This window comes from Hyla sarda, chromosome 5 (assembly GCF_029499605.1).
Source record: "Hyla sarda isolate aHylSar1 chromosome 5, aHylSar1.hap1, whole genome shotgun sequence".
Lineage (NCBI taxonomy): Eukaryota > Metazoa > Chordata > Amphibia > Anura > Hylidae > Hyla > Hyla sarda.
The window spans coordinates 230,061,941-230,089,099 of record NC_079193.1 but is presented as its reverse complement, the minus strand read 5'-3'; the positions used below and the strand labels follow the sequence as shown (position 1 = coordinate 230,089,099).

At 44.2% G+C, this 27,159-nt stretch overlaps 1 protein-coding gene across 4 annotated transcripts in view; it reads right to left on the bottom strand.

Moving 5' to 3' along the window:
- E2F3 (E2F transcription factor 3) overlaps positions 1-27,159 on the bottom strand; it is a 129,523-nt gene that overhangs the window by 2,920 nt on the left and 99,444 nt on the right. For all 4 annotated transcript variants that reach the window (XM_056521276.1, XM_056521275.1, XM_056521273.1 and 1 more), the window contains exons 2-5: positions 15,512-15,623; positions 4,998-5,217; positions 4,418-4,576; positions 3,472-3,586 (exon numbers count right to left, since the gene is read on the bottom strand). In XM_056521276.1, coding sequence (XP_056377251.1) covers positions 3,472-3,586; positions 4,418-4,576; positions 4,998-5,217; positions 15,512-15,623 — 606 coding nt within the window. The remainder of the gene's footprint in view (positions 1-3,471; positions 3,587-4,417; positions 4,577-4,997; positions 5,218-15,511; positions 15,624-27,159) is intronic.

Below are 27,159 nucleotides of genomic sequence, written 5' to 3'. Positions count from 1 at the left end.
CTCCGCCCCTCAATGCAAGCAAATGGGAGGGGGCGTGACAACTATCACATCACACGCTGTCGGCCCTGTGGTCGCCAGTAATCAGACCCAGAGCGAACACGCTCCGGGGAATGATAACAAACGGGGTGCCGCATGCAAGATCACGGGGGTCCCCAGCGGCGGGACTCCCGCAATCAGGCATCTTATCCCCTATCCTTTGGATAGGGGATAAGATGTCTAAGCACCGGAGTACCCCTTTAATAGTCTGCAACTGAGGCCACAAACTGAGCCACCGATGCATATGTGAACATGGCCTTTGGTTTATTTCCATCTGGCATGGCATACCCTAAGTAGTCATGCAAAATAAAAACACAAAGGGGAAGATTTACCAGATTGCCCTTCATTTTTTCTCAAAGGTCCTCTAATGAAAGGAACTGATTGTTTCTGAGCAATTGCACCACCTCTACACAGGTTATGAGAAATCTCCAATAAACTGTATCAGTTTATTGTGCAAAAGGACCTGTGGCCAAAATGGAGACTTAACTGGCACAAATCCGTTAACGACGCAGGACATATATTTACGTCCTCCGCCGGCTCCCACGATATGCTGCGGGGTCACGCGATGTCCCCGTGTCATATCGGGTCGGTCCCGGCGGCTATCAACGGCCGGGACCCGCGGCTAATACAGGACATCACCGATCGCGGTGATGCCCTGTATTAACCCTTCAGACGCGGCGATCAAAGCTGACCGCCGCGTCTGAAGTGAAAGTATCCCGGCTGCTCAGTCGGGCTGTTTGAAATCGCAGCGTCCCGAACAGCTTACAGGACACCGGGAGGGACCTTACCTGCCACCTCTGTGTCCGATCGGCGAATGACTGTTCCGTGCCCGAGATCCAGGCAGGAGCAGTCAAGCGCCGATAACACTGATCACAGGCGTGTCAGTTAATACACGCAAGTGATCAGCATGAAAGATCAGTGTGTACAGCGTTATAGGGACCTATAACACTGCAAAAAAAAAAAAAAGTGTTAATGAGTTATGATTTTTTTTCCAGAAGTACGACAAAATCAAACCTATATAAGTAGGGTATCATTTTAACCGTATGGACCTACAGAATAATGATAAGGTGTAATTTTTACCAAAATATGCACTGCGTAGAAACGGCAGCCCCCTAAAGTTTCAAAATTGTGTTTTTTCTTAGATTTTGTCGCACATTGATTTTATTTTCCGTTTTGCCGTGAATTTTTGGGTAAAATGACTAATGTCACTGCAAAGTAGAATTGGTGACGAAAAAAAATAAGCCATAATATGGATTTTTAGGTGGAAAATTAAAAGGGTTATGATTTTTAAAAGGTAAGGAGGAAAAAACGAAAGTGCAAAAACTGAAAAACCCGAGTCCTTAAGGGGTGGTATGGTGAAAAATAACCTCTACCCTCTTGGGACATATGGGTAATTCCCTGCAGAGTGTATAATTCTGCGAGGTCCGGATTGTTGCTATGGCAGCCGGGGACCAAATGATTGCCTCTGTATCTGCAAAGTACAGAAGCCTGTGAGGTCCAGTCAGTATACTGCAGTACAGTATAACTAGGAAAAAAGTTGTGTATTAAAATGTTTTTCAATAAATAAAAAAATAAAATGCCTCTTTTCCAATGAAGCCCTATACCATCAATTGCAAAAATCGTACTAATAAGTGTGGACCAATGACCATTAAAAAGAGCGTATTGAGTGCTTGCTTCCACTTGTGTGGTGGCAACACTTTCTAATGAATACCTGGGCACCAATTGTGAGGCACTGCAGAATATATGATTTAAAAGGAGATGTCCGGTGCTCACTTTTCTTATTTTATCCGTTCCGGGCTGAAAAATAAAAGTAAACAAATTTTCTCTTACCTGCCTAGGCTCCCCCGGAGCTCCAGTACAGGTGTTCGGTCCCCGGGCTGTATTCTTCTTACTTCCTGTTCGCCCGGCACGTCACACGGTGCTTCAACCTATCACCGGCCGCAGCGATGTCCCGCCTCGGCCAGTGATAGGCTGAAGCTCCGTGTGACGTGCCGGGCTAACAGGAAGAAGAATACAGCCCGGGGACCGAACGCCTGTACCGGAGCACCCGGGGAGTGTAGGCAGGCAAGAGAAAGCTTATTTTCTTTTTTTTTTGCAGCCCAGAACAGATACAATAAGAAAAGTGAGCACCGGACATCTCCTTTACGTGTTATTTTTTTTTTTTTCCTAGGAACAACTACTTTTTTGAATGTATGTATATTTCCCAGTTTGCTTTACCACCCTTTAGGACATCAATTACAGACTGATAGAAACATGTTGAGAGCGTTTGCATTTAGACAACATTGGTATATTTACTTGGTAAAATCCTGAACTAATAGGTCTGAGGTACTCATCAGAAATAGTGTTGCCACCACTCTAAGTGTACATTCACAATTTGCTGCATAAAATCTGCAGGATTTTGTCAACATTGACTTCAATGGGTCAGCAGAAAATCTGCAATAGAGGCAGGTTTGCAGATTTTCCTTCTGATCCATTAAGAAGTCAATGGTAGCAAAGTCTGCCCCAATGAATGTACCCTAAGGCTATGTTCACACAACAGAATTTCTGTATAAAGATGCAGAATTCTGCCCAAATTATTCAGACACTGAATTCTGCATATATACAGAAATTCCACATGAATTCTTGTACAGAAAATGTGTCTTCTTTAATTGCTTTGGTTACATTTTGTGCAGGATCTGCACAAATTCTGCATGAAATCTGCATCAATTACGCATTTGGGTGGAGAAAAATAAGCCCCATTGGCTTCAATAGGATTCCCCATTAGAATGCTGCACAAATTTACGTTAGAACCCTTTATGCCGAATGCAAAGTTTCCGCAGCGGAAAGACCGATGCAGAAATTCTGTGTAAATTGGACAGTGGAATTCCATTGAAGTGTATTGGCTCTGAATTTATGCAGAAATTAAATGCAGAATTTCAATCGTGTGAACATAGCCTAAGGCTTATATCTTCATACACAAGATTACCCAACACTGCTGCTATAGTATCCTCACCCTAATGATGGTGAATACAACTTCTGACAGCCAGCACCTGCCCAGATGGTGCTCACTGCACTACAACACAGTCCATACAAATTTGTTCAGTAATAGAAAGAATATGCAGGGCACTCACCATTGGCAGCATAAAATTCTTAATTCACATGTATGTATCTGTGCATACAGGACGGGCACAGACGAACGTCAGCAAGGGACATCCCCTACTGTTAGTCAGTGTCTGTCCTGTATACACTGATACATGTATTTATGCGAATAAAGAAGAACTTCGTTCTGCCAATGGGGAGTGCCCTGCATATTCTATTACTGAACAATACCCTAAGGCTAAGTCTCCACAACAATTTTTTTATTTCTGGGTGGGTTTTTGAAAAAAAAAAAAAATAAATAATAATAATAATAAATGCACTCAACTGCATAGTAGGCTAAAAATTAACTACACATACCTCAACTGGGTCAGGCACTTCAAGTCTAGTCTCTGGAGGAGCTCTCACAACGATAACCGTTTGATCCTTAAGGCCACTAATTTTTCGTATATCTTGGTAGGTTACATAAGCCAGCGTAAATAAAGTTAAGAACAACAGTCTAAAGTCATGATTTTTATTTTTAACCATTGTTAGGTTATAATAAAACTTATTACAAAAGAATCAGAGCAGTTAGAACAAACTTAAAAAAAGAGTTATTCATGTTTTAAGTAAAATTGTAAATGGCCCCAACACATTAAAACAAACTAGCTAATGCTTACCTCTGGGATCCTGTGCGGAGCCCCAGTTCACCCTCTGGTCAGTACTCTAGTCTCTTTAGGAGCAAAGGTCACATGCCCACCACAGCCAGTCAGCAGGCTCTGCTGTCATACCTCCAGGAGCAGAGCACACAACCGCAGATTGGATCCGGTGGTCACATGACCTCTGCTCCTAAAGCAAAACTGGAGTTCTGACCGGAGGGTGAACTGGGGCTCAGTGCATGATCTCAGAAGCAAGCATCTGATTGTTTTATGTTCTGGAACCATAAATTTTATACTTAAATTACCACTTTTTTTTTAACTATTCCTTTTAAATTAAATAGCTTTTGTACAATCCTAAAAACCTATGATGCTCTGATCATATGGCATTAGAGCAGTTTGCTTGGCTTATATCGAGTGTGTAATATACTTCATTTCAACAGATATACTATGCTTTTTCTATCCAGTACAAGCCAATATATAAAAAGAAGTATACCACATAGCATGTATAGCTTACAAAGGCCTATATTGATGTATTCCATTGTAAGCCTATAGAGATTCGCCAGATTTATACCTTTATCCTAGTGTTCTAAATGTAATGTTGCCAAGGTGGATGGCTGTATAACGCAACTGTAAACATTTCACAGTAGTTATAGTGATATAAAGGATATCTTTGGTTCTCTGAGTCTTCAGTTAAAAGTTTCAGATCTAAGGTACAACTCTGTATCAACTCATCTAGTTTCTTCTCCTCTTGACTTAGCTCAGAGAGTTCATTGGACAGTCCTTGGCATCGTGCTACATTACACCCATCATCAGGAAGTGTGCAGCCCCTATGTAAAAAAAATAAAAAATAAAAAAAAATTACAAAAAATTAAAAAATTTTGCAAAGCTAAATATGCCATGACAATTTGCTTACACGTTTGAGTACACCAAGTTTCACATTCCTGGCCACCTCTGGCTGTTGTATGCAGGCCATATGGTGCTTTGGATGAATCACCACACTGATCTATTACACATTTATGGCATTTCCAGAGTGTTGAGCTTGGAAAACCCCCTTTAGGTTTCTTGCAACACAAATGCTTGCTAGAGCCCTGATACAACACCCTTCAAACCCAACTACATTAAGTCAGGAAAGGACACAATGACAGATGATCTCCGCCACACTGATGCTACTGTACAATGCCCCCCACAGTAAGGACAGAATGTAAATTATGACAAGGATTAGGCAATTTAAGATCGTTCTATACTCACATCCACTGAATGTTGTTTTTAGATTTCTTTTTAATTAGATGAATGCCTTCCAAAACATTCGTTATATCATAAATTCTTCTTTTTTGCACCTTGAGGACTTCAGCAGCTCTATTCAAGTCCACCACACCATCTGAGGATTGACTTAGCAGCTGAATAAACTTCTTAGTCAAAAGGCCAAGTGAAGTGTCATATCGTGTTTTTTCTAGTGGAGATTTAGGAGCTAAAGCCAAAAAATAAATAAAAGTGGCCCATTACCAATAAACATCCTTACCCATACCTTTCCCAGCCTATTAAACACTACATAAACAAAAAATGTATACCCCTTGCTATGCAAGTCATAATACAAGAGTCTAATCAACTATAAAAGTAACAAAAAACCAGTGCACGGAATCATGTTCGCTCTGAACTGGTCTAGGGCTACATAAAACTTTTCATACTGAACACTCCAATCTAAATAGTCATTCAGTAGCTGCATACAACTACAATTCTATAGACTTCATTAACCTCATTAATTTAAGGACTCCGCCCATTTTCACCTTAAGGACACAGCCAATTAATTTTTTTTGTTTTTTCCTCTTCACCTTCTTCCATTCCCAGACCCATATGAGGGCTTGTTTTTTGCGTGACCAGTTGTACTTTGTAATGAAATCACTAATTTTACCCTAAAATGTATGGTAAACCCCAAAAATTTAGTGTAAGAAAATTTAAAACGAAAACAATTTAGCAAATTTTTATTTTTGGGGGGTTCTTTTTCATGCTGTAAACTTTATGGCAAAAAATAAACGTTTTCTTTAATCTCTGGGTCAATACGATTAAAATGATACCCATGTTACATACATTTCTATTATTGTACTGCTAAAAAAAAAAAAAAAAACTTTTTTCCAAAATCAGTATGTTTAACCCCTTAAGGACCAGGCCATTTTACACCTTGGGACCAGAGCGTTTTTTGCACATCTGACCACTGTCACTTTAAACATTAATAACTCTGGAATGCTTTTAGTTATTCTGATTCAGAGATTGTTTTTTCGTGACATATTCTACTTTAACATAGTGGTACATTTTGTGGTAACTTGCATCCTTTCTTGGTGAAAAATCCCAAAATTTGATGAAAAATTTGAAAATTTAGCATTTTTCTAACTTTGAAGCTCTCTGCTTGTAAGGAAAATGGATATTCCAAATTTTTTTTTTTATTCACATTTTCAATATGTCTACTTTATGTTTGAATCATAAAATTGACGTGTTTTTACTTTTGGAAGACACCAGAGGGCTTCAAAGTTCAGCAGCAATTTTCCAATTTTTCACAAAATTTTCAAACTCCCTATCTTTCAGGGACCAGTTCAGGTTTGAAGTGGATTTGAAGGGTCTTCATATTAGAAATACCCCACAAATGACCCCATTATAAAAACTGCACCCACAAAGTATTCAAAATGACATTCAGTCAGTGTTTTAACCCTTTAGGTGTTTCACAGGAATAGCAGCAAAATGGAGAAAATTCACAATCTTCATTTTTTACACTCGCATGTTCTTGTAGACCCAATTTTTGAATTTTTACAAGGGGAAAAAGGAGAAAATGTATACTTATATTTGTAGCCCAATTTCTCTCGAGTAAGGACATACCTCATATGTCTATGTAAATTGTTCGGCGGGCGCATTAGAGGGATAAGAAGCGAAGGAGCGACAAGGGGATTTTGGAGAGTACATTTTTTCAGAAATGGTTTTTGGGGGGCATGTTGCATTTAGGAAGCCCCTATGGTGCCAGAACAGCAAAAAAAAATTAAATAAAAAAAATAAATAAATAAATAAAACACGTCATACATTTTCGAAACTAAACCCCCTTGAGGAACGTAACAAGGAATTAAGTGAGCCTTAATACCCCACAGGGGTATCACGACTTTTGCATATGTAAAAAAAAATTATTTTTTTCCACTAAAATGTGTGTTTCCCCCCAAAATTTCACATTTTTGCAAGGGGTAATAGCAGAAAATACCCCCCAAAATGTGTAACCTCATCTCTTCTGAGTATGGAGGTACCCCATAAGTTGGCCTGAAGTGCACTACGGGCAAACTACAATGCTCAGAAGAGGAGAAGCCCCATTGAGCTTTTGGAAAGAGAATTCGTTTGGAATGGTAGTCAGGGGCCATGTGCATTTACAAAGCCCCCCGTGGTGCCAGAACAGTGGACCCCCCCACATGTGACCCTATTTTGGAAACTACACCCCTCACAGAATTTAATAAGTGGTGCAGTGAGCATTTACACCCCACTAGCATTTGACAGATCTTTGGAACAGTGGGCTGTGCAAATGGAAAATTTAAATTTTTAATTTTCACGGATCACTGTTCCAAAAATCTGTCAGACACCTGTGGGGCGTAAATGCTCACTGTACCCCTTATTACATTACATGAGGGGTGTAGTTTCCAAAATGGGGTCACATGTGTGTGGGGGGTCCATTGTTCTGGTACCATGGGGGCTTTGTAAACACAAGTGGCCTTCAATTCCGGACAAATTTTCTCTTCAAAATCCCAATGGCGCTCCTTCTCTTCTGAGCATTGTAGTGCTAGTGCACCCACAGAGCACTTTACTCAGAAGAAATGGGGTTACGAATTTTGGAGGGCTTTTTCCCCCATTTTCGCTTGTTAAAAAGAAAAATTTAGGGTGACACCAGCATTTTAGTGAAATTTTTTTTTCTCATTTTCGCATCCAACTTTAACGAAAATTTGTCAAACACTTGTGGGGTGCTCAGGCTCACTATACCCCTTGTTACGTTCCGTCAGGGGTGTTTCCAAAATGGGGTCACATGTGGGTATTTATTTTTTTGGGTTTATGTCAGAACTGCCTCAATGTACACGGTGCACTCTCACTCCAGAGCCTTGTTGTGCGTCCGCAGAACATTTTACGCCCACATATGGGGTATTTTCGTACTCAGCAGAAATTGCGTTACAAATTTAGTTTTTTTTCCCCTTTTTACACTAACAGGCTGGTGTAGACCCCAACTTTTCCTTTTCATAAGGGGTAAAAGGAAAAAAAAGCCCCCAAAATTAGTAGTGCAATTTCTCCTGAGTTCGGAGATACCCCATATGTGGCCCTAAACTGTTTCACTTCAGAGCCCAGTCGTATTTTAAGGAGAGAGCGCCATGCGCATTTGAGGACTAAATTAGGGATTGCACAGGGGTGGACATAGGGGTATTCTACGCCAGTGATTCCCAAACAGGGTGCCTCCAGCTGTTGCTAAACTCCCAGCATGCCTGGACAGTCAGTGGCTGTCCGGAAATGCTGTGAGGAGTTGTTTTGCAACAGCTGGAGGCTCTGTTTTGGAAACACTGCCGTACAATACGTTTTTTTATTTTTATTGGGGGGGGGACAGTGTAAGGGGGTGTATATGTAGTGTTTTACCTTTTATTATGTGTTGGTGTAGTGTTTTTAGGGTACGTTCACACTGGCAGAGGTTTACAGTGAATTTACCGCTAGGAGTTTGCGCTGCGGCAAAAAATTTGCCGCAGCTCATACTTTAAGGAGTAAACTTACTGTAAAGCCGCCAGTGTGAATGTACCCTGTACGTTCACATTGGGGGGGGCAAACCTCCAGCTGTTTCAAAACTCCCAGCATGTACTGACAGACCGTGCATGCTGGGAGTTGTACTTTTGCAACAGCTGGACGCACACTGGTTAGAAAACCTTCAGTTAGGTTCTGTTACCCAACTCAGTATTTTCCAACCAGTGTGCCTCCAGCTGTTGCAAAACTTCAACTCCCGGCATGTACTGATCGCCGAAATGCATGCTGGGAGATGTAGTTATGCAACAGTTGGAGGTCTACAGTTTGAAACCACTGCACAGTGGTCTCCAAACTGTGGACCTCCAGATGTTGCAAAACTACAACTCCCAGCATGCCCAGACAGCAAACTGCTGTATGGGCATGCTATCAGTTGTAGTTTTGCAAGATCTGGAGGTGCACAGTATAGAGATCACTGTGCCGTGGTCTCAAACTGTAGACCTCCAGCTGTTGCAAAACTGCAACTCCCAGCATGCCTAAACAGCTCTCTGGGCATGCTGGGAGTTGTAGTTTTGCAACATCTGGAGGGTTACAGTTTAGAGAGCACTATAGTGGTCTCAGACTGTAGCCCTCCAGATGTTGCTAAGTAACTCACCGGCTTCCGTCGGATCCAGGGAGCTGCGTCGCCGTCCTCTTCCGCCGATCGTCGCCCGCTGCCGCCGTTGATTGTCGTCGCTGCCGTCGCCAATGGGTAAGTGGATCTTCGGCACCGTTCCCTGTCTGTTTCCTCGCCCGGCCTGCCTATTGTGGATGGGCAGAACAGGGAAACCGAAAGTAAAGGACCCCGTCCCCGATCTGCTATTGGTGGTCACGTCTAGACCACCAATAGCAGAGATAGGAGGGGTGGCACCCCTGCCACCTCACTCCTATTGCTTCAGCCCGCGATCCCCTTTATTTTCCAGGTTACTATAGACCCGTATGACCCGGAATAGCCGTAAATCGCAAGTGTGAACTCACTTGCGATTTGCGGCGATCGTCGACATGGGGGGGGGGGGTCTGATGACCCCCCCCCCCCCCCGGGCATTAGCGCGGGGTGCCTGCTGATAGATATCGAACCGAAAATTCCCACGGGCGTACAGGTACACCCTTGGTCCTTAGGTACCAGGGAGCAAAGGCGTACCTGTACGCCCTTGGTCCTTAAGGGGTTAAAATTGCCCTATTTTGACCACTTCTGACTTTTACTGTTCCGTATTCAGGGATGTGTGAGGGGTCCTTTTTTACACCATGATCTGTAGTTTTGGTACCAGATTTGTGTAGGACTTTCATCGCTTTTTATTAAAAAATGTTGCAGTTTGATGCGAAAAAAGCAGAAATTTTCGCCGTAGGGGATCATTAACATTATATTGTTATAGTTCGGACATTTATGCACGCAACGATATCAAATATGTTTATCTTTTTTACATGTTTATGTATTAATATGGGAAAAAACACTATTTATAGCAATCATTAGATTGCTAACACTGTTCAGTGCTATGCATAGCACTGATCAGTTTTATCGGTGATCTGCTCTGGTCTGCTGGAAGGCAGATCAGTGCAGAAGACCCCGGAAGACAGATGGAGGCAGGTCCGCCATCTTTGCTGACCCGATCCTCGCAGCAGTGCCGTGGGCGATCAGATCAGCCATTATAAGTGCCGCATTGCCGCAGATTCTGTGATCTGTATTGATAACTGCACCTGAGGATTTAAAGGGGTAGTCCAGTGGTGAAAAACTTATCCCCTATCCTAAGGATAGGGGATAAGTTTGAGATCGCGGGGGGTCCGACCGCTGGGGCCCCCTGCGATCTCTCTGTACGGGGCCCCGGCTCTCCGCCGAGATAGCGGGTGTCGACCCCCGCACGAGGCGGCGGCCGACACGCCCCCTCAATACATCTCTATGGCAGAGCCGGAGATTGCCGAAGGCAGCGCTTCGGCTCTGCCATAGAGTTGTATTGAGGGGGCGTGTTGGCCGCCGCCTCGTGCGGAGGTCGACACGCCCCCTTCCCGCGGGCTAGTCGGGGCTCCGTACAGGAGATCGCAGGGGGCCCCAGCGGTCGGACCCCCCGCGATCTGCAACTTATCCCCTATCCTTAGGATAGGGGATAAGTTGCTCACCACTGAATCACCACTGGACTACTCCTTTAATGGCAGACATCAGCGCGATCGCAGGTGGGTCCACGGCTGCTGACAGCCGCCGGGAATGAAGCAAGCGTAGCTCCTGCGCTCGTATCACAGCCGCGCCGTAAATGTACGGTGTTGTGCGCGAAGAGGTGCTATGCAGCGATGTACATTTACGGCGCATGTTCTTAAAGGGGTACTCCGGTGAAAACCTTTTTTTCTTTTAAATCAACTGGTGCCAGAAAGTTAAACATATTTGTAAATTACTTCTATTAAAAAAATCTTAATCCTTCCAGTACTTATTAGCTGCTGAATGCTACAGAGGAAATTCCTTTCTTTTTGGAACACTGATGACATCACGAGCATAGTGCTCTCTGCTGACATCTCTGTCCATTTTAGCAACCATGCATAGCAGATGTATGCTAAGGGCAGCATGGTGTCTCCGTGGCTAGCACTGCTGGGGACTTTGGTTCAAATCCCACTAAGGACAACAATAAATAAACTGTTATTATAATAATGTCAGCAGAGAGAACTGTGCTCGTGATGTCATCAGAGAGCATTCCAAAAAGAAAAGAATTTCCTCTGTAGTATTCAGCAGCTAATAAGTACAGGAAGGATTAAGATTTTTTAATAGAAGTAATTTACAAATATGTTTAACTTTCTGCCACCAGTTGATTTAAAAGAAAAAAGGTTTTTCACTGGAGTACCCCTTTAAGAGATTAAGTGCATGCTGACAGCACCATACATTTATGGCACTGCTATGAAGCAATCACAGGAGCTGCATGAAAAACAAACACCGATCCTGGCATCATATTCTCTGGGTTGCAAAGTTGCACTGAACAATTTCTATAAAACAGTCCCCTATGGGGACATGGTGTAAAATAAATGTTAAAATAAAGTTAAAAATTCTTAATAAAAATCTCCCCTTTCTCCCATTATATTGACAAAAGCATAAAAAAAAAAAAAAGTATATTCTGTATTTATCGGGGTATACCACACACCGGCCTATAACACGCACCCTCATTTTACCAAGGATATTTGGGTAAAAAAAAAAAAAGCTTCCCGCTTCTCTGCTTCTCTCCCCCTGCCTTTCCTGGGGTCTAGAGCCCTGCTGCCGCCGCTTCTCTCCCGCTGGCTATCTGCGCCGCTGCCCATTCTCTCCCCCTTACTATCGGTCCAGATATCCAGGGGGAGAGAAGCCGCGCCGGCAATGGGGCAGCGGCACCGATAGCCAGGGGGAGAGAAGGGGCCACGTCACCCATTGCCGGCGCCGCTGCCTCCTCCATCCCCGGATGTATAATTACCTGTTGCCGGGGTCAGGTCTGCGCTGCTTCAGGCCTCCGGTGTGCGTCCCATGCGTCGTTGCTATGCACGGCGCAGCGCAATGACGAGCGACGTCATTGCGTCTCGCAGCGCATAGCAACAACGCAGGGGACGCACACCGGAGGCCTGAAGCAGCGCAGACCCGACCCTGGCAACAGGTAATTATACAACCTGGGATGGGGGAGGCAACGGGGCAGCGGCGTCGGCAATGGGTGCCGCTGCCCCTTCTCTCCCCCTGGCTATCGGCGCCACTTCTCTCCCCCTGGCTATCAGCGCCGGCAATGGGGCGCAGTCACTGATAGTCAGGGGGAGAGAAGGGCCGGCAGCAGGGCTCTAGACCCCAGGAAAGGTAGGGGCAGAGAAGCCGGCAGCGGTGGGGGTCTCTGCACCTGCAAAGCCGCTGAAGTTCATTGATTTAAAGCGCCCCCTTTAAATCATTGAACTGCAGCGGCTTATCGGGGTATAACACACAGGTAGACTTTAGGCAAAACATTTTTGCCTAAAATGTGCGTGTTATACACCATAAATACGGTATATAAAAATCAACGCATGTGTAAATGATCCTGTAAAATGAAATGGTGCAAACGTTAAAAAAAAACAGTCAGAAATTGCTGCTTTGTCGCATCAATTTTCTCTTTTTATAAAAAGCTATTTATACGCAAAACCTGTACAGATTACGGCACAAAATTGAGCTCTCAAAGCCCTGCATACGGAAAATTTTGAAAGATTTAGGTGGTCAAAATAGGGCTTTTTTTTAATTAAGTTAGCAAAATTGCTGTTTTCCCATTTCCTCACAAATATTTTTTGAGGTTTTGCCATACATTTTATGGTAAAATGCGTAATATCACAATATATGATTGGTCACACCAAAAAAAGAAACATTTGTGGGGTGCCGATGAGTTGCTGGAGCCTTATGGGTCCCTCTGTCTTCCCTGGCATGGCAATTGTTGAAGCCTGCCTTAAGCAGCTCTTAGCATTTGAGCGCAGATTACATGGATCAGTGTAATGCAATAGCATTACATTGATCTATGTAAGCCAGCTACTTGTGACCTATGATAGGACCATATAACCAGCTTTTTTTTTATGGAAAATTTCTCAGTTTCACCTGCACTAACCTGTACAGGTGTGTAGTGCAGATGTACGGGCACAATTTCAGGAGCATGGTGACATCACCACTGCTTCTTTGCTGGAACGCTTGGGGAAACAGCAGCACTAAAGCAAATATGCTCCTGAAGCTCCATCCACGCCCAAAGCCTGTCACCCGAACGAGCAAGATAATGTGCCAACGGGACAGGCAAGCATAGTTATCCGTGTCACCCGCACTACACACCTGTACCAACAGCTTCATGCAGGTCAAATTGGTAACAGTTTTTCTTTAAAAATATAACCTTCACGGGCTAGCAGAAAAAAAAATTGGATGGTGGGAGCTACCCTTTAAAAATATATATAACTTTTGCACGAAAATTTGTATGTTTAAAATTGTCCTGACAATTCGTTTTTTCCCCTCCTTTTACTGATCAATGCTATGATCAGTGGATTATAGTATTGATCAGTTAAAGGAGGGGGAAAAAAAACAAAAAAAAAAAAAAACATGTAGGGCACTCTCTGGCATAGTAAATTAGATATTTGATGGTTGAGAAAAAACCCACCACCACACCTGTGCGGTGGCACTGACCTCCAGGAGTTGTGTGATGAGTAAGGCAGGACTCTGTTGTGGTATGTGGTGGGCTGTTACAGCTTGCTGCCCCCTTGTCCGTTGTCCCCAAGAAGGGGTCACGGAAAAGACAAAGGAAATAGAAGCATAGAAAATGCGGAGCGGTTCTGTCTCCCAATCGCTACTGTAAATAAGTCAGGGTGCAAATAGGTACGCAGGATTCTTTTATTTTATTCCTACCTAAAGGGTACAACGTGTTTCGGCATTTTCTCACGTCTTCCTCAGGTCCACAACAATAATTTTGCAGTGTCCTGCTGGTGAGTTCCTGTGTAAACAGGATCTCACCAGCAGGACACCGCAAAATCATTGTGGACCTGAGGAAGGAGTGAACAAGCCGAAATGTGTTGTCCAGTTGTACCCTTTACGTATGAATAAAAAAAAAAAAAAAAAAAAAAAAAAAATCCTGCGTACCTATTGGCTCTCCCACCGTCCTCTCAGCTGGCCCCGATCAGCACCGCTGAGCAGCCAGGATGTGGTTTTTAACACTTTAGACACCGCGATCAAAGTGTCTAAGGGGTTCATTCCGGGCATCACCGTGATACAGGTATGCCCTTTGTCCCCAAGGCGTTAATGGTTAACCTCTTCAGGACGCCGGGCGTATGCATACGCCCTGCATCCCAAGTCCTTAAGGACGTGGAGCATATGCATACGCCCGTGGGAATTCTGGTCCCCACCGCTAGCCGGTTGGGGACCGGGATGCCTGCTGAAATCCCCCCTTGTCGGCGATCGCAGAAAATCGCATGTCAATTCAGACATGCGATTTTCTGCTATTCCGGGCTGATCGGGTCTCTGGTGACCCGATCACCCGGAAAATAGGGATGATCGGAGCTGTCAGGGACAGCCCCGATCATCCTAAGGGCTAGGAGTGAGGTCGCAGTGCTGCGATCTCCTCCTATCCCCTGCCATTGGTCAGAACTGATTCTGACCAATGGCAGAGCAGGACAGCAGGACCCCCGTTCTGCCCACCCCTGGATGTCGAGGGGAACATGGGGAGAAGAAGGAGGCCGGTACCTGGAGGAGAAGATGCCTGGGGACCCCGGATCGTCGCTGGAGACTGCTGGATCCTGGCTCAGGTAGGGAAACTACGGTGGGGGTGGGTGGGGGAATGAGAGTGAAAGTAAAGTGATCTTTACTGTGGCAACCACTAGGAAGGCCAAACTGCAACTCCCAGCATGCCCAGACAGCCAAAGGCTGTCTGGGCATGCTGGGAGTTGTAGTTTTGCAACATCTGGAGGGTCACAGTTTGGAGAGCACTGTTACAGTGGTGCCCAAACGGTAGCCCTCCAGATGTTGCCAAACTACAACTCTCAGCATGCCTAGACGGCCCAGGCATGCTGGGAGTTTTATAGTATTGTAACATCTGTCCCTTCAGATTTAGCAATTTTCATGAAATTTTTGAAAATTGCTGCTCTACTTTGAAGCCCTCTAATTTTTTCAAAAAGCAAAAATATGTCCATTTTATGATGCCAACATAAAGTGGACATATTGTATTTGTGAATAAAAATTTTATTTGGAATATCCATTTTCCTTACAAGCAGAGCTTCAAAGTTAGAAAAATGCTAAATTTTCATGGGATATTACACCAAAAAAGGATGCAAGTAACGCCGAAAATTCACCACCAAAATAAAGTAGAATATGTCACGAAAATACTCAGAATATTCGGTAAAAGCGTTTTCAAGTTATTAAATTCGTAAAGCGACGGTGGTAAGAATTGCGAAAAAAGGCTGTCCTTAAGGTGAAAGAGGGCTGCGTCCTTAAGGGGTTAAAGCTGTGTATAGAAAAATACTTCACTTTCAAAACCTCAAACCTATCACAAAAGACAACCCACAAAACCCACTTTTTGGACTGTCCGGACACAGTACAGCAGCTCTTCCTTTGCCTTTTGGCGTTTTCAATCCTTCAGAGAGATACTGTTGACTTCCATCTCCAAGTTCTAATCGTCGCTTAGCCTGAAACACAGTAGTACGGGTATTAAATTTAACATGGCGCAACTAACAACTAGTCAGCACTTGTATTAGCAGACATATGAGTACAGGTAAACTTCATAACTAGGTTTTTTCTGCAGCAGCTTCACATTTCGTCCTGGTGACTTTATAGTAACACTTTAAGAGTAAACCTTACCAGCTGGCTGCAATTTTGAGGGATATTACAACTACTCAAGCATTCCTATAAACAGTCTTTTTTTCAACAAGTACAGGTTTATTTGTTTTTATTGTGCAGCATGGGATTTTCGCTGAAGTCCACCTTTAAAGCTTTGTCACATTAGGTTTGGAGTTCTGTTCAGGGAGCTGCATTCAGAGAGTTCATTCAAATGAAAGGACCTGATCAGATAGAAAAATGACCTCAGAAACCGGATGTACCCCCATTTAAATTCAATATGACTAGCTGACTACATCTGGCTCATTCAAGTAAATGGGGTACTGCAGGGGTCCAGCGGGAATATGGCAGTTGCCAGTTTTTAAATTCTCCTGCTGAATCCAGCTGTTGTATGCACACCAAATGTGAAGTAAATGCAGCCTATGGCTGGGTTTACACCTGCTATGGGTTCTCTGCTAAGCTTGATGAGAGAAATTGAAATGAACTGATATGTTTAAATCCCTATTAATGGTAATGGTACTTTAAATAAGTTTGCATCACTGTCTGTTCTGCCTATTTTCCACTTTTGTATTTGTCCCCCCCTTAAAATGTAGATGAACTGATCCATTCAAACATGACAAAATGTAGATGTGAACCTAATTTAAAGACAAGACTTTGCTATACAACACCAAGGCTATGTTCAGTCTTGTGGCTTTGCTTCTACACAAAGCTTTGCTGGACACAGTGGCAGCAAAAAGACACCCATGACTATTTAGAGACTATTTTGGTTGAAATTATTTTATGTACAAGGACAAGTGGAATCGGCTGACTGAAGCCTAGTGGTGAGTGCAGGTAACCATCTCTCTTCTATGCAATTTGTATTAAGTGAGTTCTTTCTGGTTCCCAGCACCACCAGACCTACACACTCAGGACTTCTGTCTCCCGCTGTGATAGAGGTACCACAGCCCAGTGACCCTGACTACTTTATAACAATAGTGCCACATTTCCTTTGAAGTTATATAGGCACACATAAGGGCTTGTTTTGTGTGGTGAAATGAAACAAAAATAAAAAAAATAAAAAACACATTTGGGGGCTTCAGTTTCTACGCTGTGCACTTTTTGATAAAAATTGACACCTTATCTTTTTGCTTAAGGTCCATACGGTTACAAGAATACCCAATTTATGTAGGCTTTTACAACTTAAAAAAAATTTGGGGCATGGCCTGGCTGCAGGGTCGGATGGACACGTGTTAATGGAGCTCCGCTCCCCATCCTGCTAAAGTGACAGAGATAAAGCACTCTGCAGCAAGCTTGTCACCCAGCCTGGCACCGGAAGCCTCCCGCAACATGCCAGCAAAAGCGCCGCTAGCCTGTGCACGAAAATGCGCTGAAGAAATTCAGTTTTAAGCCGCGCACCACGCCAGCCCAAAACAGCACTACAGCAGCGAGGTCTCCGGCTGCCCCGCGGTCTCTCACCGCCCAGCCGCAAACCTGCCTCACCAGCTACATGCTGCAGATGATACTCAGATCCAGAGCTCCACTTGATGCAGGTAGATTCCACTACAGCAGAGACACCTGGAATGCCCCCGTCCCCTATAGCAGTGTTTCCCAACCCAGTACTCAAGGCACACCAACATTCCGGGTTTTTTTAGTTACTCCATTGGAATACAACAGGGAAAAATTAAAATCCTGGACTGTTGGTGTGCCTTGAGGACTGGGTTGGGTAAGACTGTCCTATAGCATGGGCAACAGAGGGGGGATGGGAAGCTAATCGCCGTCTTAGCAGTCCTATTCAGGTAGACTCACTTAAAGGGGTTCTCCGATGCTTAGACATCTTATCCCCTATCCAAAAGGATAGGGGATAAGATGCCTGATCGCGTGACTCCCGCCGCTGGGGACCCCCGGGATCTTGCATGCGGCACCCCGTTTGTAATCAGTCCCCGGAGCTTGTCTGCTCCGGGTCTGATTACAGACTACCACAGGGCCGACGGCGTGTGACATCACGCTCCGCCCCTTAATGCAAGCCTATGGGAGGGGGCGTGACAGCTATGTGGGCGGAGGAGGAGGCGTGACATCACACGCCGTCGGCCCTGTGGTAGTCGGTAATCAGACCCAGAGCGAACACGCTCCGGAGACTGATTACAAACGGGGTGCCACGTGCAAGATCCCGGGGGTCCCCAGCGGCGGGACTCCCGCAATCAGGCATCTTATCCCCTATCCTTTGGATAGGGGATAAGATGTCTAAGCACCGGAGAACCCCTTTAAAGGACTGCTCCTTCACTCTCTGCTTCTACACTGCTAACTGATAGCGCAACTTCTACCACAGCAACAAAGGGGACAAAAAAAATGGAGCTCTCTTTTCCCCACTCCCCATGATCGAAAGTGACCCGTTAGCTGATCTGCCTGTCACAGGCAAACAACTGACAGATGCTACTATGAAAGATATGTTGCTGCTGCTCCGCTCCACTTTCTGCCAAGATATACAAAGAGTGGTGCACCCACTCTGGTCTGAGGTGGCAGACTTAGGAGGCAGAGTTGATCATCTTGAAGTGAAATTCAGCAACTTTGCAGATTCCCATAATTCTCTGATAGATTTATAACAATATGGACGATGAACTATCCATGCTTAAGGCTAAAGTAGCTGATCTGGAGGACAGGAGCCATCACAACAACGTTAAACTGCGAGGCATCCCGGAATCTATACCACCTGCTGAAATTCCGGAATATGTTCGCTCCTTGCTCAAAGCTGCTTTACCTACATGTTCACTTCGAGACCTAGAAATAGACAGGGCGCACCGCATACTGCGTCCAAAACATTTGGAGGACTCAGCTCCCCGTGATGTACTAGAACGAATTCATTTCTTTACGGTGAAAGAACGCCTACTAGAATTCACCAGGCGCAACAACGGACTCCCCGCACCGTTTCACCGCATCTCAGTATATATGGATCTCTCCACGTCCACGCAAGAAGGGCATTCGCACCAGTGTCTACCTCCCTCTGCTCAGCGAATATCTCCTACTGCTGGGGTTTCCCGGTTCGCCTCCTGATCTGGCATGAGAAAGCTCTGCATGTCGTACACTCCATTGAAGAGGGCACTGCCTTACTCAAATCATGGGACATACCTTTACAGCAACCTTCTCGCCCACCTCATGTGGAAAAAGATTGGTCGGTACCTTGACTTTCCAGATGGCAGCCGTACTCCTTGGTACTACGGGCTCTGGCGTGACTGTTCCTCACCTTCAGGACGGACTCTCACCTCACCTGTGGACGAGTGACTCTCCCTCCTGGGTTTCACTCCACATACCTTTCTGTTTATGTTTTATTCCTCTCTGTTTTTAGTTAATGCAACGTACAGGACACTGTCTCCTCAGATACCTCATCTTTGTCATATAGGCACATGCTAGCTGGGAGGTGCGTTCCGTCTTCCCTATTAAGTTAACTATGGTATAAAGCAATTTTTTTTCTCGATAGTTAGTCATGGTAATTACATGAACTAGCATTAATGGGAATGGCCTACACGTCCCAAAAACGCTTGCATCTCTGGAGGGAGGCTCAGTTACTGGGATGTGATATTTTATGCTCCCAGAAAAACCCAACTTCTATACTAAGAATTCAACATCATGCTTAACATATTTTCCACTCATTTCAGCACCAAGTCCAGAGGGGTTCTAATTGCTATTAAGAATACAGTCTCCTTTTGTCCTAAGGGAATATATAGCTGAACCACAAGGCCGGTATGTACTATTACGCTGCACCATCAACTCCAGGGGCCTTACTATTCTCTCCATATACGCACCTAATATGGGTCAACTCAGATTCTTAAAAAGACTACTCAAAATGTATGGGCAGGGATGTCTGGGCTCCCTGCTCATATGTCTCTAACCCTTCTGTCGATTTCTAATTCTCTCTCCACCTTCCTATGGGAAGAGGAACTTTATGATTTATGGAGAATCCACCACACTTCTGAAAGGGAATATACCTTTTTCTCTTGGAGTGCACAATATGTATTACCGAATTGACAAGTTTCTGGTGGATAAAACAATCCTGACAGAGATAGTCTATTCCAATATTGCAACCAACACAAGGGTCCGATCATGCAGCCATCACACTCCACCTTACTGACAACATATCCTCCCCCATCCTACACTTGGCGTAGCAACCCCTTCATTTGGTCTACCCCTACTTACAGACAATTGACAACAGATATCACCAATTACTTCAACCTAAATAAAGACAGTCTCAGACCCAATCCTTCTCTGGAACTGCCATAAGGCAGTCGTCAGAGGGTGCTGTATAAAATACGGGCCAACCTTGAAAAAGCACCGCCCACAACAGATGGAAGACACTAACCAAGCTCCGACAGGGAACACAAATCAGACTGTGCCCTCCAACACATTCAGAAGCCACACTCAGATGTGACCTTAGATGCCTTCTGCTCTCATCTTATGAGAAATCACACCGTAAAACGCAAGTCAAGTACTACTCCCAGAACAACACAGTGGGCAAGCTTCTAGCCTAACAACTGAAAAAACATCATCAACTAAAATCTAGAATCCCTTATCTGTTGCACCCCACCACAAATGCCAAACTCCACACCCCTATGGATATTGCAAATGGATTAAAAACATTTTATGAACAACTTTACAATCTTCAAGACACTATTCCCCACCCCACCAGATCTAACCGCACACAGCGTTCGGAGTAATGAACTTCCGGACGCTGCGTGCGGAGCTCCGAAACTCAGGGCAGAGCACAACCCCTTTAACTCCCTACCCTCAGACAAAGCCCCAGGCCCAGATGGATTTGTTAACTCTTATTATAAGAAATTCAGCGACCTACTAGCACCTTACCTTCTAGACTTTTGCAAATCTGCTTTCACACGAAGCTCCCTACCTGACGAGAATCTCCAGGCCACCATTGTCATGCTGCCCAAGCCCGGCAAGTCCCCTGACCTACCCCAATTTCCCTTTTGAAATCAAGACAAAGATTTTTGCAAAGATAGTGGCGACACGCCTGTCTGTTGTCCTCCCCTCGCTGATAGACATGGACCAAGCTGGATTTGTAGCCGGCGGTCAGACTTCGGCCAATATCAGACGTTTATTAAACATAATGATCCATCTTGAGCAGCGCAGGCTCCCGGCTCTACTAGTAGCACTTGACGCTGAGAAGGCATTCAACCACCTCAGGTGGTCTTTAGCCTTCTCAGTCTTGGAAAACATGGGCTTTGCAGGCTCCATAATTGGAGCACTAACGGCCCTCTACTTCTCCCCATCTACCTGAGTTTTAGCAAATAACTAATTATCGGAAACCCTTCTTGATCTCAATTTGATCTAGACAGGGTTGCTCCCTGTTCCCCTTGCTATATATATTGTCTATGGAACCCCTAGCACACACTATCCGCTCGAATCCTGACATATCCAGCGTTAACAAAAAGGCAGACTGCACGTCATCTCGACCTATGCGGACGACGTAATCCTCTCTCTAACCCCCTCACCTCATTAATCGGCAGTAATGGACAGTATTTTACAGTTAGGGGCTCTCTCTTACTATCACCTTAACGAAACTTAAACACAGGCCCTCCCAATCAATATTTCCCTTCTGGTGTTGGCATCCTTGAAAGAAAAATAATTGGTCTGGAGATCTGACCATTTGCAATATTTGGGAATAAAACTTTAGTTTCCGCACAAATCTCTTTACACAACAAACTATGAACCACTACTCACGGCCATTGCCTCGGAAGCGTCCAGACTAAGCTCCTTGGACTTTTTTTGGGTTGGCAGGGTGGCATCCTTCAAAATGTTTCTACTCCCTCTCTCTCCTGCCTTCTTTTCAAAAGCTAATTCTCTCCTATCCTCATTCATACAGGCAGGGAGACGGCCGAGATTATCTGATAATATAATTACCAAAACCAAACTTCACTGGGGGGGGGGGCTTGGGCTCAAACATATTTTTACTACATAGCTACGCTAATTGCTATACTAGGGCATTGGTGGGGCGGTCCTGCAGAACCTTCGTGGGTTGACTTCGAAAATTCCTCAATGTCGCCTATGCTTGTAAGGGACCTCCCATTTTGGGGTATTCCTCCCCCCACTCTTAACCCATTAGTGCAAGCCTCTCCCAAAGTCTGGGTCACATTTATCACACACACGCTCCCTTCGGGAGTAGCTTTACTGGGAGATATTCCGGATCAATACAAGATTTAGATGCGAGATATTGGATATCAGAAAGGTATCCTGACCATCAAGGAACTACACACCAACCATGTCCTAGACACGTTTCAAACAATATCTAGCAAATACCGCCTCCCACAAACAGACTTTTACAAATATCTACAGATCCGTCACTTTTTAAACGGGTTGCACCCATCACCTATACCTCTGAATTATTCTGCTTTCCGGCTTTCAACCTCCCCAATCAGAGGCTTAAAACCTTGGTATGATAACCTATTAGGATCTAACGCGTTTACCAAATCTTACCCACTAAAACACTGGGAAAGGGATTTGGACCATGTATTCTCCGTGGAATAAGCCTTTAAGTCCATACACGCAGCTTTCCAATACTCCTCACATGTGGAATCAGCATTAAAAACATTGTGCTGGTACTACACACCAGACAGGTTGTCCATCATTTATCCCGGTCCCACACAACTTTGTTGGCGAGGATGTGGTTCGCAAGGTTCTCTTTACCACATACTCTGGGACTGCCAAGTGATCAGACCCTTCTGGGCTTCTTGCCACAAACTACTACTTGATCTCCTGGCCATGATCACCACAGTCTGTCCAACTATTTCTTCATCAACACACACTCCCACACCACCTGAGAGACTTTTTTTGCATAGTGTGTATCCTAGCCAAGACAGCTGTAGTGAGCTATTGGAAATCCGCTGCGATACCTACCATAGACCAGTTAATAGCCAAAACCACCACTACATTCTCTTACGAAAAAAAATCATAGCACTAGGAGCTGGCAGAAGCAGATATGGTGCCAAGAGCATTTAACAAACTCACCCTTACACAGGAGACTTTCATAACAAGATACCAAGAATGCCTTATAGGCATATACCTCAAGCCTTAAAGGACTCAGCGTTCAATTTTGCACCTAAAAATCCATGATGATTGCTTATTTTTTGCGCCACCAATTCTACTTTGCAGTGACAGTCATTTTACCAAAAAATCCACGGCAAAACGAAAAAAAAAAAAAAAAAAAAAAAAAAAAAAAAGTCATTGTGCAATAAAATTGAAGAAAAATAATTTTCATTTTGTAACTTTTGGGGGGTTTCCGTTTCTACACAGTGCAATTTTCGGTAAAAACGACACCTTATCTTTATTCTGTAGGTCTATACGGTTAAAATGATACCCTACTTATATAGGTTGGATATTGTCGTACTTCGGAAAAAATCATAACTACATGCAGGAAAATGTACATGTTAAAAATTCTAATCTTCTAACCCCTATAACTTTATTTTTCCGCATACAGGCCGGTATGAGGACTCATTTTTTGCGCCGTGTTCTGAAGTTTTAATCGGTACCATTTTTGTATTGATCAGACTTTTTGATCGCTTTTTATTAATTTTTTTATGATATAAAAAGTGACCAAAAATACACTAGTTTGGACTTGGAATTTTGTTTGCGTGCATGCCATTGAACGTGCAATTTAATTAACGATTTTTATAGTTCGGACATTTTTGCACGTGGCGATACCACATATGTTTATTTAGACAGTTTTTTTTATGGGAAAAGGGGAGGGGGCGATTCAAACTTTTAATAGGGAAGGGGTTAAATGACCTTTGTTAACTTTTTCCCATAGGGAGCTATAGCACTGTACACACTAATCTATGCTGATCCCTGCAAAGCCATAGCTTTGCAGGGATCAGTCAGATAGGGGCTCGATTGCTAGAGCCTGTAACTCAGGCTTGGAGCAATCAATCCCCGATCGGACGCCACGGAGAGAGGTAGGGAGATCTCCGCCTGCGTCCCAGCTGATCGGAACATCGTGATTTTATCGCGATGTCCCGATCAGCCCGACTGAGCTGCCGGTAACAGTTTACTTTTGTTTTCAGATGCGGCGGTCAACTTTGATCGCCGCATCTAAAGGGTTAATAGCGTGCGGCACAACGACCGATGACGCGCGCTGTTAGCCCAGGGTCCTGGCTATTGTTAGCAGCTGGGACCGACCCGGTGTGATGCAGGATCATGGCGTGACCCCGTTTTTCACACCGGGACCGGGCTTAGGGCGTAGAGGTACGCCCTAAGTCCTTAAGAGGTTAAGACACACGTTGCAGGTTGTATATGTTTCCTATTTCCTTTATGTTTTGTTAGCCTAGAACGCATTCAACTGAACCACAACGACCTATTATGAGCTAGTTTTCTTTTTACTGATGTAAAATGACTTTGCTGAATGCTATAATATGCCTGTATTTCAGTTATTCACTTTTCAAAAAGTATTTGAGAAAAAAAAAAAATTATAACTACATGCACCAAAACTAGTATGTTTAAAATTGTCATCTCCTGACCCATATAACTTATTTTTCCCGCATACAGGGCCATATGATGGCAAATTTTTTGTGCTGTGGTCTGTATTTTTTTCTTTTTTTTTTTTTAGCACCCTTTTTTGTTGAGACTTTTTGATCACTATTTTTTTATGGTATATGAAGTGACCAAAAATACACAATTTTGGACTTTGGTATTTTTACGTGTACACCACCGACCATGCGGTTTAACTAACCGTATATTTTCATAGTTTGTGGACATTTACGCACATGGCAATATTACGTATATTTTTAATTACATTTATTTAAAGAAATGGGAAATATATGGGGGGGGGGGGTTAAAACTTATTAGGGGGGGCGGCTTATTACGATTAACCCCATAAAGGGGTAGTCCAGTGGTGAAAAACATCCTCTAGCCTAAGGATAGGGGATAAGTTTGAGATCGCGGGGGCCCCCTGCGATCTCTCTGTACGGGGCCCCGGCTCTCCGGCCAGATAGCGGGTGTCGATCCCCCGCACGAAGCAGCGGCCGACACGCCCCCTCAATACATCTCAATGGCAGAGCCGGAGATTGCCGAAGGCAGCGCTTCGGCTCTGCCATAGAGTTGTATTGAGTGGGCGTGTCAGCCACCGCTTCGTGCGGAGGTCGACACGCACCCTTCCTGCGGGCTGTCGGGGCTCCGTACAGGAGATCGCAGGGGGCCCCAGCAGTCGGACCCCCGCGATCTGCAACTTATCCCCTATCCTTAAGATAGGGGATAAGTTGTTCACCACTGAGTCACCACTGGACTACTCCTTTAAGGACTCAGACAATTTTATTTTTAAGTTTTTCGTTTTTTCCTCCTTGCCTTCTAAAAATCATAACTCTTATATTTTCATCCACAGACTAGTATGAGGGCTTGTTTTTTGCACAACCAGTTCTTTGTAATGACATCACTCATTTTACCATGAAATGTATGGCACAACCAAAAAAATACTATTTGTGTGGGGTAACTGATAAGAAAACCGCAATTTTGCAAAGTTTTGTTTTCATGCTGTACACTTTATGGTAAAATAGACCTGTTTTCTTTATTCTGTTGGTCAATACGATTAAAAGGATACCCCTTATAAATACTTTTCTATTATATCAAACTTTTTAACCAAAATGATTGCATTTAAAACCCCTCTATTTTGCTGACCTATAAAACTCATTTTTCCGTATAAGTGACGGCATGAGGGCTCATTTATTTTTTTTTTTTAACGTTCACACTGCACGCTTTTTTAAATGTTCACATCGTTCACAGTATGGGATAATTAACATTATATTTTAATAGTTTGGATATTTATGCACACAGCGATACCACTTTTTGGGGGTAAAATGGGGGAAAAAAAACCTGACAATTTACATTTTTAATGGGGGAGGGGATTTTTCAAATTTTTTTTTACTCTTATTATTACACTTTAATAGTCCCCATAGGGGACTATTTATAGCAATCATTCGATTGCTAATACTGTTCAGTGCATAGCAGATCGGCTATCTTCTCTGGTCTGCTCGATCACAGACCAGAGCAGAAGATGCCGGGAGACAGAGGCAGGTAGGTGAGGGGACCTCCGTCTGCCATTACAGATGATCGGATCGCTGCGACAGCGCTGCGGGCGATCCGATCGTCCACATTAAGTGCCGCACTTCTGCAGATGCTGTGATCTGTATTGATCACGGCATCTGAGGTGTTAATGGTGGACATACACACGATAGCGGATGTCCGCCATTACCGGTGGGTCCCAGGCTACTGCTAGCAGCCGGGACCTGCCGCGCATGACCCGAGCATCGCTCCGATGCTTGCGGTTATGTATAGGACGTAAATGTCTGTCCTGGTGCGTTGAGTACCACCTCCCCAGGATGTACATTTACGACCTGCATCGTTAAGGGGTTAAAGAGTACCTATCAAACTAATCTGTCCATGACTCATCCTGATACTAATCAAGCCTATTATCTTAAACTCCCCCCCCCCCCTCTTTTTTTTTTTTTTTTTTTTTTTTTTTTTTTTACACAGGCTTCTCAGTCATCGGTGTTCCAGTGAGGGATTAAGTGGGCATGGCCCAACAGGCGCAATGTCATCGCATGCCTGCAAGGGCCAGCTTCCGCACTTCAAATAAAAAAATAATATTTTCAACAAATAACCATAAGAGTATTTTTCCTCCTTGCTGTGCAGCTTATCTTGTCCTCGCTCTACCACCGCAAGGGCTGCACTGCGGTTATGTGCGGCAGGATGAATAAAACAGGAAAAGGGGGTGAGGCAGGGGGCAGGGATATTTAAATTAGGCGAGACGTGCGCACAGAAGCGCTACGCTCGCTCTGCCTGTTTCATATAGGCAGATAGCGAGCTGCTGATGCGATTTCCTGGAGTGTGACCACTGCCCAGTGCTCCGTACGTGGTGGTGGGGGCGAGGTTGGTAATGTGTCCTAGACCCAGTACGGTAACACCTAGTGGCCAGGATTTCAAAAAGGTGAGAAAAAGTGTTATAATATAGATTTGATAAAAAAAATACTTTTATCAAAAGTGTACTTTAATGAGTGCCCATTTAACTTTTTTTTTCACACTTTTTTTAGCCCGCATAGGGTGCCTATACCATGAAATCTTTCTATTGCATACACAGTTCAATGCTAAGACATAGCCATCATGGCTGGCTGCTTCAGAGCACCGATCGTATGGCGAAGAGGCAGGTAAGGGCCCTCCCACATCCTCTCAGCTGATCTGAACTTTGATCATGCCGTCTAAAAGGTTACTGCCGGGCATCGGGCAAATCGGCGATTCCCAGCATTAACTCTTGGTCATGGCTTCTGATAGCATGGATACACGAGGTTTGAAGCGTACTCACCTCATGAGCACACTTCAAACACTGTGTCCTTAAGTACCAGGATGTGAGGGCGTACACATACG